Below are 19,156 nucleotides of genomic sequence, written 5' to 3' on the forward strand. Positions count from 1 at the left end.
CAGTGTTAGTGTCTCAGGGAATGAGGCAGTTTGTCTAACTACCCCCTCCTACCCCCCAACTGTAGGGAGTCTGCCAGATCCTAGACCTCAAAATGTTTCCCTTTACCAACAATCCCCACACTTGTTCCGTAAGCTCACGCTGTCTCAAGGGCATTCTGGTCCCTGGGTCTTGTATAAACTAAGGGGATGCAGGTACAATCCAGACCCTGAAACGTGTTTCCTTCATCTTTTCTACCCCACTGAACTCTGTCCTTGGGGAAGCCATGCCCTTTTGACCTTGAATGACTGACTGTTGTCATGGGGAGCTGCCTGCAGTTCCAGCGAGATGGGAAGGGTCAGGGCCACGGTCCGGGGACCCAGCTGTCTCTCCGGGGTGTGTCAGCCTGGTTTGATCTTGAGTTCTGCTTCTTCCTGAAGGAGCCAGGAACAAGGAGGAGACCAACAAGAAGGAACTCTACGAGAGCAACAAGCGCTTCCTGGGGCCCTACAACGCCACCAGCCCGTGCCAGAACATCCTGCGTGTGATTGCAGTGAGTGCCCCCTGCCCAGCGCCTGCCTCCCCTTCCCATCACCTGGGTGCCCCCTGTGTCTCCTCTCCTTTCCTCTGCACCAAAAACCCCTGAGGGGTGCCACCAGCTCCCGCCCCGTGGGGACCACATAACCTCATTTTCTGTAGGGCCCCCCCCTCAATGGACAGAGCCCCTGGGGTCGATGTGTCTGGGTCTGGGTCTGGGTGTTGCTCCAGCTGAGTCAGTGTCTCTGCACCTTCGTCTCAGGAATTTGGGGACTTCCTGGGGCCCCAGCAGGTGAAGGACTTGCTACTGGCAGCCCTGGAAGGGCTGACAAACGTCTCAGACGTCCTTGGGAAGGGCTCCGGAGAGAGGATGCAGCTGGCCTCCGAGGTCACGCTCAGCTCCGTGCTGGAGTGGTACAGGCACCGGGCGCTGGAAGTGGTAAGGCTCCCTTGGGGGGCAGGGGGTGAGGCTGTCACTGGGCACTGGAGACCCTCCTGGGCCTGCCTGTCACTCTAACCAGCCTTCTTGTGTGAGAACAGTGTGTGTGTGTGGGGGTAGTATCTGAGTTCTGGGGGCCCCCAGAACTGCTCCCCTCCCCAAAGAGAAAGCCACTGGAGCAGGCGTGAGTCCAGCGGTCTCGGCCCAGGGCAGGAGGCAGTGGTCCACGGGCTTCCCCCACCTCCCCCGTGCTCCTCCCTCTTGCCTCCTCCCCTGTCTCCTACATCCTCTCCCCTTCTCACCTGTGGCCCTCATGTCTCCCCTGGCTCCTCTGCCCCTCCCACTTTCTGTGCACTAGATCCCGGAAATCATGCAGGGTATCTACGTGCAGCTGAGCCACATCCAGGAGCCGCGTGCCCGTGAGGTGGCCCTGCTGCCAGTCTCCCTCCTGGCCAGCTCCTTCATGACCGAGGTGGTGGTGGCTCTGCTGATGTGCCCCCTTCCACTGGACAGGTACCAATGGGGGGTGGGGGTGGCAGGAGAGCCCCTGCTGCTCCCCTGCCCTCTTGGACAGGTCCTCCTCAGGAGCACTACCGCTGAGGTCTGCCTCATGCTGGGCCCATAGTACATTCTCCATTCTCACAACGACCCCATTCCACAGGTGGGGAAACTGAGGCTCTGGGGCAGTGAGCAAGGACCTAAACCAGACCTTGGAGCGAGCAGGTCTACAAGCCTAGAGTTCTTTAATGGCACTAGGAAAAGCAGGCGGAACCCGGGTGGTGGCGTGGGTACACATGGTTGCTGACCATGAGGTCAGCAGTTTGAAACCACCGGCAGCTCTGCGGGAGAAAGATGAGGCTTCCTGTCCCATAACAATGTACATTCTTAAAAAGCCACCAGGGAAGGTTCTCCTCTCTCCCACAGGTCCCCAAGAGCTGGAATCTTAAGGCAGTGGCTTTGGTTTGGGGTGTGGGGTTTTCCTGAGTCATCCCCCCAAAGTCAAAAGGCAGAACTATCCGGAGTTGGGGGTGGGGGGTGAGGGCTGAGTGTCGGGTGGATGCAAGAGGACAGACACGTCTTGCTCACATTCTGATGCGCAGAGGTGGGCCTGAGTCAGAGGGTTGAGCTCGGAACCAGAGACCAGGCTGCTTATCTCAGCCTCCTAGCTCAGGAACCACGTCCAGGAGCTCTGTGAATGGACAGGAGGGGCATTGTGAGTTGCTGTTGTTAACTGCTGTCGTGTTCCGGGTAAAGCAGCTCCATAGGGCTTTCTTGGTGGTCATGTCCAATGAAGCCGATCACCGGGCCCTTTCTTCCTGAGCGCCTCTGGGTGCTTTTGGATGAGCAAACCCAGTCGTTTGAAGAGAAAGAATTGTGCAGAGCTGAGCGAACAGGCTATGCTTCCAGCTAGGAGAGCTATCATATCTCAAGCCTAAGTTACCAGGCGGTGCGGGCCAGGCTGGCACCTGCCCCACCAGGGGGATGGAACCCTTGCTGCCTGTGTCTGACAGTTGGCCTCTCTGGCCTCACAGCCCTTGCTCGTGGGGTGGGGTGGGAGCAGGGGCTGCCCCAGGCACCCAGGAACCAGTTTCTCTCAGATTCACTGCCCAGGCCTCCCCGCCAGGGTCCCCACTGGCACCAGGCAGTTGCACAAGTCACTGCACCCAGGGAGCTCGACAGGGTGGTGTTGCCCCCGGTTCTTATGGTGTATTTATAATTCCTTCCAGCCCAGACGTCAGTGACCAGCCTGGCCATTTTTACCATATGCAGCGTTGCCTAGCAACACAGTTAACACACTCTTTATCAGGTTTCCGAGGAAACGGAGCAGGGCTGTGCCTGGCAGGTTCAAAGTCTCAGGCCTGAAGGGGGAAAGGTTTCTGTTAACCCTTTAGCACACAGGCCCACTGATGCAGAACAAGGGTGGCCTCCAGGCCCCAGAGGGCTAGCTGGGCTGCAGGGCACTGAGAAAGGTCAATCTGAGCAGAACTGCGCCCCGAGGCTGTGAGCTGTCAGAAGCCATTGGCCAGGCCTTTCTTCCAGGGCCTGCTGGGTGGGTCCCAAGAGGCAACCTTTTGGTTAACGCTTAACCAACTGTGTCCTCCGAGGCTGGGCCATCATTCCTGGTCAGAGCTTGACTCTGTGGCTCATCAGCAAGTTGGCCATTGACAGGGGACTTCCGCTCTCGGAGCCTCGGTCCCACGTCTGTCAGATAGCAGTAACAACCCTCGCTCCGAGGGTGGTGAGCACCAGTGACCTGATATAGACGTCTGCACCTGCAGAGGGCTGGCCCAGTGCCACCCATTCAGCAAACACGCAAGGGGCACTTGCTCAGGGGATCCACTGTGCGGTGGGCTTCCTTCCGAGGGGCTGTGGAAGATGTCCGCCATCGCTTGATGGGAACAGCTTCCCGGGCACTCTGTCCAGGTGGCACACAACCCAGTAGTTCCACCCCATCGAGACGAGCGGTGAAATCCACGACCAGTCACCCAGAGCATCTTCCTCTTCCTTGTCCTGGCTGTTAGCCGTGGGATCGCTGTCTTTCGAATCATAGCAAAATGATCCACGGCACACAGGCTCTGGCCCCACAGCTTTGCCGTGTAGAATTCAGTGCCATCGACGACGCTCTTGGGGTCCCTTTCCAAATGACTCCGCGTCCCCTGTCTTGGAAATCCATTTCCCACACACATTCAGAAGCCCCCTCATCTGTAAGCACCTGGGAAACACTGGCAGCACCCCGCTTCCGGGAAGTGCTACTCGGACCATTCTTGGCTGGCCCACCATGGCTGTCATTAGAGATGGCAGCTTCTCGTAGCCCTCCCCTAACCCGTGGGGCAGGGTGGGCCCCCTGCCCTGGCCGCCACTGACCGCCACTCCCGTGTCTCTCAGCAACGGAGCAGAGATGTGGCGGCAGCTGATCCTGCGCAAGCCCAGCTGTGACGTCCGAGACCTCCTGGATCTGCTCCTGACCAGCCTGAAGGAGAAGCCTGTCACCAAGAAGGGCCGGGCCTCCATCGTGCCCTTAGCGGTGAGGACCCACCCCCCACCTCTGCCCATACCACCCCTTCCCCTCTCCTCCCGTCCCGCTACCAGGCTCAGCACACCCTGCTTCGGCTTGGGGTGGCTAGCTCTGGCCTTATGCCAGCCTCTGTCCACCTACTGGGCAGTCATGGCACCATTGCACCCAGCCATGGCCTGTGGAAACAGAACCACCTGGGAGTCACAGCCCTGAGCCTGACTCTCCTCCCAGAGGCTGAGTTTGGGGCATCCATAAGGGCAGTTCACATCAGCCCCACGTGAGAAGGCCCCTTCATTTGGGAAACATGAAATGACTCAGTCACTGAAGTGTGTCTGTCTGGGGTCAGAGAGGCCGGAGGCAGCTCTGACTGTGGGAGGCTGGCTGACAGTCCGGTGGGAGAGGTGGGGAGAGCCAGGAAGGTAGCCGGGGCCCGATGCAGGTGGACTAGAAGGATGGTTTTCTCTGCCTCCACCACCACCCTGGCCCCAGCCAGCTGGGTGACAGCATCCACTCCCCTCCAATCCCGACCTGTTTCCGTCTGGCTGAGTCTGCTCCACCGAGCAGCTGCAGTCTGTGCCTTTTTGGGCTCCCGTGGTGTGTGTGCCGGGCTTGGGCAATGCACACGGTACAGCCCACTGGCACTCACTGCTCTCCACCAGCCCCCCAGTCACATCGCTTATTCCCAGGGAATATTCCATGAGGAAGTGCGGGCCCAAGGGACAGCCCATGGCATTGAGGTACACAGGGCAGTCTGAGCCCTGGGGGCAGGGCAGGGCTGGACTGCTAACCGCAAGGTCAGCAGTTTGGACCTCCCAGCTGCTCGGTGGGACAGGGATGGCGCCCTCTGATGCCATACAGTGCCCCAGCCTAGAACCCCCAGGGAGCCGTTCCCTATGGAGGCAGGGTGGCGGTGGGTAGACGTGAAGCTACCCTTCTCCACAGAGGAGTCTGAGCAGGGTGGAGCCAGGATGTCATTAGGGCCCATAGCCCAGTCAGTCTGCCCTCCACCCCTTCCCCACGAGGTCCTTGGCGGGTTGTGGGGGAGCAGGGTGTGGACTCAGGCCAGGGCCAGGGCGAGGCTGGCAGCTGGAGTGGGTCCTAGGGGGCACTGTGGGTCGAAAGCCAGCAAAGCCAACATGGGACTTCAGGTTGGTGGGCTTTGGCGAGCTGGTGAGGGGAGTCCTGCTCTGGAAGGGGAAGGAAGGGGTGGGCATGCCGCGATGGCAGCCAGGACAGGATTCGCTCCCTGGCTCCTGCTCAGGGCTGGGGCCGGTTTCCCTTGGTGCTGGCCTTATGGGGAAGCCCAGAGTGAAGAGGCCAGCATGGTGCCCCATGTGCCCTGCGTGTCTCCGTCATGAGTGAGATAGAGGAAGGGCACTCTACAACTCGGGTCTGAAAACCTGAAGGCAAGGCCCCTCTCTGCCCGCTGAGCCACCACCGCACCTGCAAAATGGGATCAAGAGTTTGCCCCTCGGGAGTAAGGGAGGGACCTCGCTGCCATTATTCTGCCTGGTAGGGGTCAAACCTCTGGACCAGAGTGACCGGTCCCCCAGTTGCTATCACGTTGATTCCAATGCACAGTGGCCTGCTGTGTGTCCCATCGCCTTTCCAAAGGCTGGTTTAACGACATTAGATTGCCAGACCTTTCTTCCAAGCTGCCCCTATGGGTCCTCAGACCTTCAGACTTTCCATTGGCAGCCGTGTGTTTTAATCACTGATGCCACCCAGCGACTCCTGGACTGAGCTTAGGGTGGTTGTTGTTATTGTTTGGGGAAGGACCCACCCAGAGGGACCTTGGTTTATGGGGGAGCTCTCAGGCTGGGCCAGAGGAGAGGGAAGATAATCTCCGGGAGGGGTGGTCCTGGGCCCAGTCAGGAACGCTGGGTAGATGGTCGAAGATATCCCACCAACCTGCTCTCTGCCCGCAGGCAGCCAGCGGCCTGTGTGAGCTCCTGTCCGTCAACAGCTGCGTGGGCCGAGTGAGGCGCATCTACCCCCAGCTGCTGCTGGCCCTGCTCATTCAAGTCCATTACCACATTGGCCTCAGCCTACCTGGCCGCGTGGGCCCCTGCAAAGACACCAAGAAGGATGTACAGCCCCCCGCCTTTGTGCCCGTCCGGTATGCTCTGCCCCCTGGCTGCCCCTGCTGTCTCCAACAATGGGGACGGATGGCCGCCCAGGAAGGACCCTTCCAAATGGCCAGCGAGTGCGCACTCAATACACATTAGCTTTGAGACAGAAGAGAAAAGTAGAAACATTATCTTATTAGCACAATGATTTGTCAAATCATTGTTTCTGAGCACCTGCGGTGCATGTGCCAGATGCTGAACTCAGTACTGGACCCAGGAAAGAAGCAGAGTCCCTCCCTCTCCCTAGGGGCTCACCCCATACTTTTTCTTTCTTCCCTCCCTAGAGATATTAGGCTTGTCTCCAAGGACCCACCGCTGTACTTTAAATGGTCAATTGGCTATATTGCTGTGAGGTGCCAGCAGGTTGGCTTCTACTCCGATGTACCACAGAGCAAAGCACTCGCTGCCCAGGCCGGTGCCGCCCTCCTCGTTGTGACGTTGAAGCCCAGGTGGTGGCCACGGGCTCAGTCCACTTCTCAAGGCTCTTCTATTTTGCTGACCCTCTACCACGCACGATGTCCTTTTCCAGGGACACCCCAAAAACATGTCAGAAAAATCACCTGAAATGAAATCTCACCATCCTCCCTTCCAAAGGGCCCTCTTTCTGGCTTCTTACAAGACAGATGACAGATGTGATTGTTCTTCAGAAAATCCACGGCATGTTTGATATTCCTCAGCAACGCCGTCATTCTGAGGCTCAATCTTTCTCCTCTTCCTGATTTATTGGCTGACTTTCACCCACCTACGAGGTGATGGGAAACCCTGTGGTCCAGGACAGGAGCACCTTCATGCTCTGCTTTTGGACACTGTAACCAGAGCCCTTTGCAGCCTGCCCGTCCAGAGCCACACACCATTTGGTTTCTCAAATGGGGCTTCCTTTGGCGTTGACCTTGGAACCAAGTGGAGTGAAATCGTGACAATGTCAGTCAATATTGTCCTCATTTACCATGATGTTGCTTCGGGGTCCCATTTTGAGGATTTTGCCTCCTTTCCCTTGCGGTGTAATTCCTACTGCCGGCTGGAGGCTTCGGTCTCCATCCGTGTTTCACGTCTTCTGAGCTTTGGGCAAGCCAGGTGGTTAATGAGCCTCCTTCCAGTCCTGACGCCCAGTTTGTCTCCATGTAGCCCAGCTGCTTGCATCGTTTGCTCAGCATGCTTGACTCAGTATGGCGAAAGGGTATAGCCCCTGTAATGGGTTATACCCGCACATGGAGAAAACATTTAAAAGACAGAGAAGCAGGCCTCCCTTTCCACCTTAACCCAGCGACCCCTCCAAAGGCTGCCATGTTCCTTCACAGCGTTCTCAGAGTGCTGTCTACTATCCTCGGGCTGCCGGAGCAAAATGCCTCAGCCTGGAGGCTTCTAAGAACAGAGATTTATTGTCTCTCATTTCTGGAGGTTAAGGCTCTGCATCCAGGGCTCTATTCGTCCCGAAGGTTCTAAGGGAAGCTTCCTTCCCGCCTCTCTAAGCGGCTAGCCCCAGGTGTACCGCAATTGCAGCTACGGCAGGATTCTGTCCTCACGTGACCCTCTTCTCTCTGTGTCCCTTCTCGCTCGTGAGGACACCGTTCAGATCGGATAAGGATCCAGCGCCTCTGCAGGTCCTCGTTAGGGCTGTGACTTGAGCCTCCAGCTCCTGGCAACGCCCTCCCGCCCCCCCCCCACACACACAATGGAATGAGCGTGTACTGCGGTCTGTAAGGTTTTGGTGGGCTGATTTTTGGGGGTAGACCTCCAGGCCTTTGTTCCTAGTCCATCTGAGTCTGGAAGCTCCACTGAATCCTGTTGAGCATCACAGTCACGTGCAAGCCCCTGACAGACGGGGGGTGGGGGTGCGGTTGTACAATCAGAGTGTTGGTTGGGAATCTCACCTGGGACTTGGACAGAGAAGGCGAGGATTCTCCCCTTGTGCTCACTGACAGCATCTTCAAAGACCCTCTTTCTAACATCATCCCATTGACAGCTACGAGGGGTTAGGATTTCCACATCTCTCTGAGAGAGAGAATTCAGTGTACAGATAATAGGTGGTGTGCACCTAGATAAGCACGTGCATTTAGTCTCTGTTTTACACGGATGGTGGCATGCGCCGCCCATGGCTATGCCATGTGGCTTTTAGCATATACCGTGTTGGGGGGATGGTTCCATCTAGGTAGTGTTTCCCTCATTATGAGTCAGGACCAACTCCATGGCACCTCGTAACAGCACGAAGGTCACGTTCACAGCCTATTTTCTGGGGACAGAATGCCTATGTGCTGTAATTCGTTCCACCAGGATTCTCGTGATTTGGGTAGTACCTAGGCCTTTGCACTGACAAGCCCCGTTGTAGGGAACTGTTCACATGTGTTCACAAACGGGAGCCATAGTGCCCGCAGGATGAATGGCGCCTCATGGGATATCATGGGATTTCCGCACTTAAATATCTGGCCGTCACAAGAACACCATCTGAGACCAAAAAGGCTGCGTTCACCCAAAGACCCAGTCCACAGGGTAAGGAACAGGAAATGCAGGGATGGGCCCTGAGGGGATTGCAATGGGGACGTTGAGACAAAATGTGTGTGAACTGCTGAATGGGCAACTGATGGCCCACTCTACAAACCTTCTCTGATTCACAACAAAAAGTTAGAAGCAGGAAGAACGAAGAGACTGTGTGCTACAAAAGTTCTTGACGTCCTTGAGAGGTGCGTGGTACAGTGAGCTGCCACCCGAAGTGCCCCTCACGGCGCCACCAGCCCTGTGTGGGTGTGCTTGTCCCCCACGCTGCGGCCAGCGCAGTTTATTTTGAAACATTGTTATCTTGGCCAATCTGCGCTGGGAAAGAGCAAGCACCAGCACGCATCTGTTTACGCTTACATGTCTCTTATTACACGTGAGGTTGAACCTCTTTAAATAGGATTCACTGCTGTTCGTGTTTCCTTCTCTGTAAATACCGTGTTTTTGGTCTTTGGCCCATTTTTGTGTAGGACTGTTGGGGAATTGTTTTTTTTTTTTTACTAATTTGCAAGACTATTAAGGAAATGAACTGTTATTGGCCTTCCAGTTCTATTTAATTAAAACTTTTTTATCAATAGCTTTATTGACATAATTCACAATTCAGTAGTTTAATCATATCAAGAGGAATTGTAAATTATCACCACAATCAGTTTTAAACTAGTCTCTTCATTCTTGTATTTGTCGTTATTAGCTCCCCACCTCCGCTGCCATGCCCCCAATGAATCATTAACCCACTTGCTGTCTCTATAGATTTACCTATCCTGAATTTCCTATACAGAAAAACCTTAAAAAAGAAACTAACAAGAATAGCAAAGTAAAACAGATAGAAACCCCAATAGAAAAGAAAGCAGAAAATATGAAAAACTAGAACAAATTTAAATGGACCGTAAGGGAGGTGAAATGATAGGGTGCTAAATTCTAACCTAACTCCATCTGCAACAACCCACTTTCTACTGCACTCTGCACGATAGCAAGGCTCCTCACACCGCGGTCCGTGGTCGGAGGGGATTCACCAGGAACTTAATCCACTTCTATGTCCCCTGCACTTTTTTTTTAACTGAAAAAACTGGTCAAAAGGGAGTTCAAAGACTTGCATTTTGACCTAACCATGATGCTCTCTGTCTGAGAACAGGGCTGTTCACGTCCTCCCACTGGGATTCGAGGGTCCTCACTGGAGGCTTGATCCACGTGTGGACTCTAAATGGATTTAGGGCTTCCCCTGTCATCCATAGCCACCTGCAAGCCAGGTGTTCACAATTCAGACTCTGATACCATTCCCTCCTTTAGATTTGGATTGTATTATTTACGATCCATGGATCACGCAGGCTGGTGTGCTTCTTCCATGTGAACTTAGTTGACTGCTTGTTTGGAAGCAAACCTGTTAAGACCCCAGATGCTATTTTTTTTCCTGGTAGCCGGGCACCATCTAGCTTCTTCACCACACTTTGCTCTAGCATCCATATCTCCATTGATCTCTTCATAAAATCGAGCAGCATGTCAAAAGAACCGATTGTTGTTAGATTGTGACTAGGATTAAGTGCAAGCTAAGCATCCATTCATGCATTTATGGCTTATCTACGTCTCTGCTTCACCTTGGAGACATTGTTGCCATTTTATGTCGCTTCCATTGTTGTCGGGTGCCATCGAGTGGGCTGAGACCCATAGCTACCCTCTTACAACAGAACGAACGCTGCGCAGTCCTGCGCCATCCGCACAATCGCTCCTACGCCTGAGCCCATTGGTGCAGCCAGCGTGTCCATCCCTCTCATTGAAGGCCTTCCTCTTTGTCGCCGCCCTCCACTTTACCAAACCTGATGTCCTTCTCCAGGGACTGGAATCTAAACTATGTACGACAAAGTCTTGACATACTTGCCGCAAGGAGCACTCTGGTCTTTCTTCTTCCTATACGGATCGGTTTGTCCTTCTGGCAGTCCACGGGACTTTCAATATTATCCTCCAGCCCCACGATTCAAATGCATCGATGCTTCTACGGTTTTCCTAATTCAATGTCCACTTGATCATATGCTACCTCCTAAAACGCTGAACGCCAACCAATTCTTCCATATTGTGGCTCTCTATCTTCCTTCCATCTTGTTTTATTCTTCTGGTGTCGTTCAATATATTGCCCATAGGATCTTTCGGTATTGTAACTCGAGGTCGAATGTTTTCTTGTTCTTTCAGCTTGAAAGATGCCGAGTGTGTTCTTCCCGTTCGGTTTTCCAACTCCAGGTCTTGCCACATTTCACTATCATCCTGTCTTTGTCCTCTCAGGCTGTCCTCTGCACATGTCCGTTCAGCTCTTTTGTTTCATTGTTTCTTCCCTTTGCTTTAGTTTTAGAGTCTCTTCTCACCTCCGTTTTGGTCTTTATTCCCATTCTTATATTTTAGTGACCTTTCGGGTTTCTTCAATATGCCGTCCGTGATGTCAACCCATAGCTCCTTGTCTTCAGGCGTCAGTTGCGACGCTGCAGCTCTGTTCTCGAGACGAGAGGGTCTCTCGGTTAGGGTGGTTTGTGCTCAAGACTGTGTTTGCTCTCACGACGTGCTTGGCTTTGCTCCAGTGTCAGCCTGATCTTGCAGATGAGCAGTTGCTGGTCTGCTCATCAAATGTGGAAACAAAACCCCAAATCATAAATGAGACCAGGCTTCCCAGTCAGTCAGAGACTGGGGGAACCCCCGACACTATGGCCTGTAGTCACCCTTCAGGTCGTGTGTGAGAATAATCAACCACTGAGGATCAAAAGCACAGCATGACCCAAGGACAGCGAAGCCAGAGGAATAGGAAAGGAGGAGAGAGTACGCAGGGAGGAAGTGGGTGCCCTCCGGGAATTGCAATGGATGAGTTGAGACAAACTGTGTGAACTGTTGATCTGCTCCATAGACCTTCACCGAATTCACACTAAACAGCAAGCGAGACTTTGAGTGGGCTCAGTAGCAGTCACCATCACTGCCTGAGCTGACCTCTTTGCCTTGAGTTTTACTGGCCCAGGAGATCCCCTCCGAAGCTCCTGTTCTGACTGGACCTTTTTTTCTTTGGGAAGGCATCCCAATGAGATCAGAGAGCCTGTTTGCAACGATCCACTGACAGCAGGGGCAGGTGTAGACACTTCAGAATAAACGCCTGCATACGTGATTGGGAAATCTAGCAATGGCACTAGACTCCCCCGCCGCAATGGGCTTCTATGACTAACCTCCACTCAAATGTACCTTTGGAGCCTTCTGTGGCCCGCGGGCTGCCATCACTACCCAGTTTCACAGTGACGACGGCGCTGCCAGTCACGTGGTTTCGTCTGCTCACACAGCTACCCGCATGCGCTGCTGTTGTCGTCTTTGCCGCCAATGTTTGTATTGCTGGTTTCATCACATTTCCTGCTATTTTAGCTAAAATATTGTGAGATGTAATATTTTTTTACCTAGATCAGTAACTCTTGAGGATGAAGTAGTAATTCAAGGAATGAGAGGAGAGAGAGTAACGGTCCCATTTTTAAAGCACCAGTACGGACTGCTAAAACGACAAGCTGACCTGCACTGGAAGAAGTCAGGCCCGAGGGCTGCTCAGAGCCAAGGGTAGCAAGTCTTCCTCTTACAGACTTTGGACACGTCGTCAGGAGAGGCCAGTCTCTGGAGAAGGGCGTCATGTTTGGTCAAGGGAGGGACGGGCGGCCCTCCAGGAGATGGACTGACCCCGTGGCTGCGCAGGCTTGAGATCAATGGTGGGGATGGTACAGGGCCGGTCAGAGCTTTGTCAATATGCGTAAGGTCACTCTGGGTCGGAACCAGCTCGACGGCAACTCACAATCACAACCACCCAGTTAGGAATGTTACAATTCAAGGTAGAGAGATTCTACAAAATAATTGTGTTGTTCCTATTCATATAATCTAAGAAACATCACATTTAGGCAACTTATAACTATATCAAATATCAGCCCGTCAGTAAACTTGACCATAAACAGAATCCCAAGGATTCGGTATGCCCAGGCGTGGGCGGAGGTCTGTGGGAGTCTTGGAACCCACGAGTTACCACACTGGTTCACACCAACCCAGTGTCACCACTGCCCAGTGACATTGACTTTGGACTTTTGGCTCCCAGAACTGTAGAGAATCTGTTGTTAGGAGGCCCTGTTTTGGGGTGCTTGGCTGCAGCCGCCCAAGGAAAACAACGCAGTGAGCTTGGACCTGGAGTGGGTTGTAGGTGTTGCAGGGTTGAGTGATGACGTGGGGATGCTCAGAGAAGCTGACAGGTGCCCAAGGCGGGGATGTTGTTCAGTGAGCAGAGGCAGGCTCGCTGTGGCGGAATACAGGATTAGCCCTCTGGATGCATGCCCGGTCACCTCGGACTTTGGGATGAACTGGGAGGGAGACACCAGACACAGCCTTTGGGTGTTTGTGCGCTGCCGCAGCCCCGTTGCCTCCCTGGCTTCACTCCCAGTGGAAGCAAGGGGAAGGCGTGTGTGGAGGTGGCCCTTGCTCAGGGTGCCGAGAGAGGCTGAGCTTCCTGGAGGGTCTCCCTTGCAGAGGGGGTGTCGGGAGGAAGCCAGAATGGCTGTTCTGCCATCACCCCTCTCCCCACGGGCTTCGTTCTGCATTGTGCAGAGCAGCTAGGAGAGGGCTATCCTTTGACAGTGGGTAGGGGCACGTGGACATATGTAGGCTCATTCCTGTTGGAAATTGGGACGTGGTTGAGGACAAACGGCTCTGTGTTTAGAAACGTTTGCCTAAGTACATCCTCGTCCCTCACGAGACACACAAGGACAGGGAGTTTCTGTGTTAGCGGCTGAGACCTGTCGGCCAGGGAGGTGCTAACGGGACCTGTCCTGCAGGAGGGGCTCCGTGGGAGAGGGCGCAGCCTGGGCACCCTGTCCCAGCCAGCAGTTCTGCTTCTTGACATTGAAAGGAATGATCCTAATTCTCTAAAAGAAAAGGTAGCATCTCTGTTTAGTCATTCAGACTAAATACTTGGGGTTTGGGGGGAGACGAAAGAGCTGGAGGACGTCAGCCCCCGGGAGGAGTGGGCAGCACTTGCAGCTGACCTCCGTGTCGTCGCCATTATGGCCAATGGGTTTCCTTTCCTCCCTCCCCTCCCCCCTCTCGTTCATTCCATCTCTTCACCCGGGAACCCTGTCAGTGTTGCTGGTGGGGGTCGCAGTCGGTTAAGTAGAAAACTCACTGCCATGGAACTGATTCTGACTCCGGTACCCCGTAGGACAGAGTAGAACTGCCCATTGGGTTTCTGAGACAGGACCGCTTCACAGAAGCAGACAGCCTTGTCTTTCTCCCACAGAGCAGGTGGGCTTGACCAGGCCGTCTTGAGGTTAGCAGAGCTGGTGGATTTGAACAGGCAATCTTGGGTTTAGCAGAGTGAGGGTATTTGACCAGGCCATCTTAGGGTTCACGGAGCTGGGAGGCTTGAACAGATCATCTTAGGCTCAGCAGCTCAACATGCAGCCCACAGCAATACAAGGGCTCTTTTGGCTGAGAAGGGACCCTCTAAAATTCATGTCTACCTGGAGCCTGTGAATGTGGCCTATTTGGAAGTAGAGTCTTTACAGATGTATTCAAATTAAAATGAGTTCATACAAGATGAGGGTCATCACCAACATTTGAGGAAAAAAGGAGCGGGAAATTTGAATAGGCAAGATAAAGCAGGGATACAGCCATGGAATGATGGAGGCAGAGATTGGGGAGACGTAGCTGCAAACAAAGATCGTGAAGGGCTCAGTGCTACCCGATGCAGGAGGAGGCAAAGAAGGAGTCTCTTCTAGTCTTCGGAAGTAGCATGGAGCTTCCAGACGTTTCTGCGGCTTGAAACCACCCGGTTTGGGGTTCTTTGCTACGGCAGCCCCAGGAAACTAACACAGTCCTTTACTGACAGCACACGTCTCAAGGAGCGACCGCAGGATGGGATGGGTCCCAAGTCCAGACCTCAGGAGAAGCTTAGACTTTCACATGGGGACAAGGAGCGAGCCAGCAGCGGCAAAGCACTGTCCCTCGAGGCTTCTGCCCAGCAGCAGGGGGTCCTGCAGGGGCTGGAGGGGCACAGCAGGGGGTGAGAGTGGGGAGGCCCGCCCCAGACTCCCTCCTCTGGTCAAAGTACCTTAGGAAACATGAAAGCAATCTCTAAAGGGTGCTGCTGGCTTTTGCTCCCGTCGACTGTCCTGCTCTCAAGCAAGCTAGCATTTCCAGAGCAGCACTTTGTGGGCACCCTGCCCACCACACTCGACCCCCAGCATGGGGGCCAGATGGGAGCTGACCATGAGAGCACCCCTGGGGAGGGGGAGGGGGTTGGGCGAGCATGAGCCTCTGGCCCCTTGTCTTGGCAGCTGGGTGGTGAAGGTGGTGAAAACCCTACTGCTGAAGATGGGCTGCTTCTACGAGGCCAGCTTTCTGGAGGACCAGGGCGGCTGGGAATTCTTGGGGCAGGCGGAGAACCACCACCGCGGAGTGTCCCTGCTGGCGAGGTAAGACGGGGACCGCCTCAGGCGGGCTGGGAATGGGGGACAGACCCCAGGCTCTTCACGCCACCTGGGCTGGCATCTTCCTCCGCGGAAGTCCCTTCTGCTTAGCCTGTCACCTCTTCCCTACCACGAGGGGAAGGTGGTCTACCACGGAGGACAGATGGGGATTCAACAGATGTGAAGGAGGCCCCACACTGTGTGGCTATGTTGTTGCCCGGGGCAACACTGAGAACAACCGAAGGGCAGTTGGGTGGATATAAACTCTGCCTCTGGGTGTCCTGTTGACTGCAGATCCCCTGGACATTTGCGGGCATACTTCCTCGCCACGTTGTTAATGTCACCTCCGCACAAGACTGCAGTCATGGTAGTTAAGGGTGCGGGCTGTGGGGAGGGCTACCTGTGCATCAGCTGGACCAAATGACGGCCCCCCTCTGTGTCTCGGTCTACTCCTCAGGAAAATGGAAATAGTCCTAGAGGCTCGATCCATGATACACAAAGTACTTGGGGCAATCCTGGCGTAGGGAAACAGCTGCCCACGTGTTAGCTTTTCTTCTCATCCTCATGAGGATGGGCGGGGAGGGGGTTATTCGTGCACAATTTTCGGAGGAACTGGACACGGTTCAGAGACAAGCTGTCCTGAGTTAAGGTCACGCAGCCTGCAAGTGGCAGAGCTGACCCCAGACCTGGACGCTTTCCCTGACCACACAGAGATGCTCCTGGGCACCTTGGTTCCTACGGTGGCCCCTGAAGGATCCAGCCTGCCCCCGAGACCTGCCCCTTGGGTGTCCAGGAGGGTGCGCTCTCAAAAGGTCTTGGGACACGCTTCCTGCACAGAGTCCATGCGTGGAACACACACACACACACACACACACACAGGGCTCATGAAGTAGCACTGTTATATGATCTCAGTGTTATGCATGAGGGAACTGAACCCCAGAGAAATCAAGGGACTTGCCGAGAGGCACTCCGCGAGTTCGGGCCCCGGTTTGTGAGGCTGTCCTTATTGCAGACTGGGTGTGACCACTAGGCTTTCCAGGGAGCAGGGGCACAGTCCTCAACTCTAGCGGGCATCAGTACACCTGCAGGGCCAGCTGAGACACGAGGGCTGGACCCCACCCCCACATTTTTAATTCAGGAAGGCTGGGGTGAGCCATGCATTCCCAGGCCAGGCGGATGCTGCGGGCTTAGTCTGGGAGTGAGGAGCCTGCCTGATCGCTAGTCTGTGCTCAGCACTGTGACCTTTGGTGGCTCGTGCTCCGAGCCTCTGCCTCCACATCTGTGAACGGGGCTGAGTTAGGCACCTGCTTTGAAGAGCAGTGCGGGGCACGAATGGCAGCCCCTGGCTGCAACCCAGTGGCCATCAGGGCCCCACGCGCCACCAAGGCCCCACCGCCCCCACCCGCCCTCCACCCATCTCTTCCTCCCACAAGGCCCACGGGCAGCCGGGCCCCTTCGCCTGCCTCTCCCCTCATTTGCTCTGCACCCTCAGCCAAGTCACTCCCCACCCCGGGCCTCAGTTTCCCCATCTGTGAAAGAAAGCAGTTCAGCTAGGTGGCCAGTGAGATGGCGTCGGACTCCCTCAGGGAAGGAAGGCATGCACTCAGCTCGGCTTGCCCGGGGCACCGAGCAGGCCCCGGGGAGCCCAGAGAGCCTGAAAGCACAGCCTCACACACACACACACCCTCTCCCTTCCTGCTCCTCCCCCTCCAGGGCCATGGTGCACTACTCCTGCCAGGAGCTGTGCCGCATCCTCTACCTGCTCATCCCGCTCCTGGAGCGAGGCGACGAGAAGCACAAGATCACAGCCACCGCCTTCTTTGTGGAGGTACCTACAGGGGGGGGCACAAGGCGGGAGGGGCCCCTCCCCTCCGCCCCTGAGCACAGGCCTGACACAGCGTTAACAGTGAGTTTCATTGGCAAAGGCTTCCCACGATTTCGCTAAGGCAGCCATTCTCAACCTGTAGGTCACGACCCCTTTGGGGGGTTGACCGACCCTTTCACAGGGGTCACCGATTCATCACAGTAGCAAAATGACAGTGATGAAGTAGCAACGGAAATAATGTTATAGCTGGGGGGGTCATCACAACATGATGAACTGTATGAAAGGGCCGCGGCCTGAGGAAGGTGGAGACCCACTGAGTCTGAGTCATGAAGACCTTGCAGCTCCCTCCTTCCTCCTCTCCACCCCTTCACCCACTCCTTTCCCAGGCCCCAGCAGCAGCTGGCCCTCTGAGCGCTGCCGTCCTCAAGGAGTTCTCTGTGGCAGGGGAGGCAGGGACAGCTGGGCAATGCAAGGGGTTGGGGTGGGGGAATAGACTTGGGTGTTTTCACGGAGAGTTGCTTCGCTTTCTGTAAGCTGAGTGTGTGTGTATGTGTGTGGGGGCGGGGGGGAGACGGACGGGGGGCTGGTGAATCATAAGACATGGTTCATGAGAAGGCGATGGGGTCAGACCCAGCAGAGACTGACCAATAATCATAGTCAAGGCTAACCGAGCGCCTACTGTCTTCCAGGCATGCGGTCTGAGCTTCATTTAATCCTCACAATACTCCCAGGCAGGTGGATGACATCCCCTCATTTACAGAGCAGGAAACTGAGGCACAGACTCACGTCCCTTCGCCAGGGGCACATCACAGCTAGAGAGCAGCAGATCCAGGGTTTAAACCTGGACATTTGGGCTCTGACACATGCTCCCCTAGCCAGCCCTCTCCTCCGCGTCCTGAGTCCTGCCGGTAGCAATGAGGAGGACCCAAGTCATCCCCAGTGTCGGTGTTGTGGGACTCAGAGGCAGGAGGCTCACTGCTTGAACGGTATGAGGTGCAGGGCAGCTTCCTGGAGGGGCCCTTTTCCTAGCTGGACCGTAGGGACCGCATCTGGCACCTTTCCTGCCTCTCCAGCACGGCTGTGAGCCTGGAACACAGGGCTTGCGTCATGTTGCAGGCCTGGACCAGAGAGGGGATCGGATGGAGGAGCCAGGGCCCGAGAGCACATGTGGGCTCTGCAGAGGGTCTTGGGTTCAGGAGTCGGTTTCAGACCCAGCTCTGGCCCCGTTTTCCTTCTGATTTCTCTGGTGACCCTGATGAGGGACAAAGAAAGGACCAAACACTGTCCCAACCACTGTCCTGCATGACTCATGCTCTGCACAGCCGCCCTGCAGAGAAGCACCCGTGATGCCCAGGGTCCGGTGAACTGGGGCGAAGTCTCAAGGTCACACAGCTCGGAGGATCTATGAGACCCAGATCCCAGGTGCTGCCCAACTCAGCCTATTCCTGTGTGCTTCCTGTGAGCCCAGTCCCCAGCTTCCTCCTGTATGTCTGAGCAGGGGCCCTCCCTCCAGGCGTGAAGGTCCTCTGTCAGGCTTGGTCCCCCGTTCCCAGAAGGGTCTCACTCCTCACCAGAGGCAAGCTACTCACTTGTGTGATGGCTCAGACGTACCCCTTTCCCTCCGGGCTCCCCTTAACCCCCTCTGCTGTGTGTGTGTGTGTGTGTGTGTGTGTGTGTGTGACAGTGTGCACCTGCTCTTCTCCCAGGGATCTCTCAAGGTAGCTGTGACCTTGGACCAGTCACATCACCCACCTGTGCTTCAGTTTCCTCCGACTCTGGGGACACGGAGCTGCTGTCCTCCTCTGGACAGCTGGCTGCTTTGTCGCTGCTGCTGTTGGAACATACATGCACCAATTCAATAGTTGCTATGTGTGCAATTCAGGGCCCTGATTATGTTCTCCAAGCTGAGTGACATCCTCACCCCCCCTCGGAGTTGTTCCTCCCCCGTAAATATCAACTCTCTGGCCCCCAAGGTGTAGGACTCATCTTTCTGAGTTGTTGCTGGATTCCATATAAGTCATTCAGCAAACAGCGTAATACTCAGGGCAGACCTTTTCGACGATGCTCTCAGATGCTTGCCCTCCTCCGGCCCCCGGAACCACAATTTCAAAGCATGCGATTTCAGCAGACACATTTCTGCATGCAAGTGTTTTGTTGTTATTTTAGCATTTATTGCCTTGTTTTGCCAGTAGCCCTTTTTACTTGGAGATAAGGATAGGTTTTTGTGCATGGGTAAGAAACAGCAGAGTCCTGTGTGTCCTTTGCCCTAGTAGTAACATGTCATGAAACGA

General features: G+C 55.0%; 1 protein-coding gene across 1 annotated transcript in view; it reads left to right on the plus strand.

Annotated features, from left to right (window-relative positions):
* The window catches only part of MROH7 (maestro heat like repeat family member 7), a 55,208-nt gene that overhangs the window by 22,274 nt on the left and 13,778 nt on the right, over positions 1-19,156 (plus strand). The window contains exons 9-15 of the mRNA XM_075533291.1: positions 418-530; positions 777-953; positions 1,312-1,466; positions 3,840-3,978; positions 5,898-6,088; positions 14,909-15,046; positions 16,754-16,868. Coding sequence (XP_075389406.1) covers positions 418-530; positions 777-953; positions 1,312-1,466; positions 3,840-3,978; positions 5,898-6,088; positions 14,909-15,046; positions 16,754-16,868 — 1,028 coding nt within the window. The remainder of the gene's footprint in view (positions 1-417; positions 531-776; positions 954-1,311; positions 1,467-3,839; positions 3,979-5,897; positions 6,089-14,908; positions 15,047-16,753; positions 16,869-19,156) is intronic.

The sequence above is a fragment of the Tenrec ecaudatus genome, chromosome 1 (genome assembly GCF_050624435.1).
Source record: "Tenrec ecaudatus isolate mTenEca1 chromosome 1, mTenEca1.hap1, whole genome shotgun sequence".
NCBI lineage: Eukaryota > Metazoa > Chordata > Mammalia > Afrosoricida > Tenrecidae > Tenrec > Tenrec ecaudatus.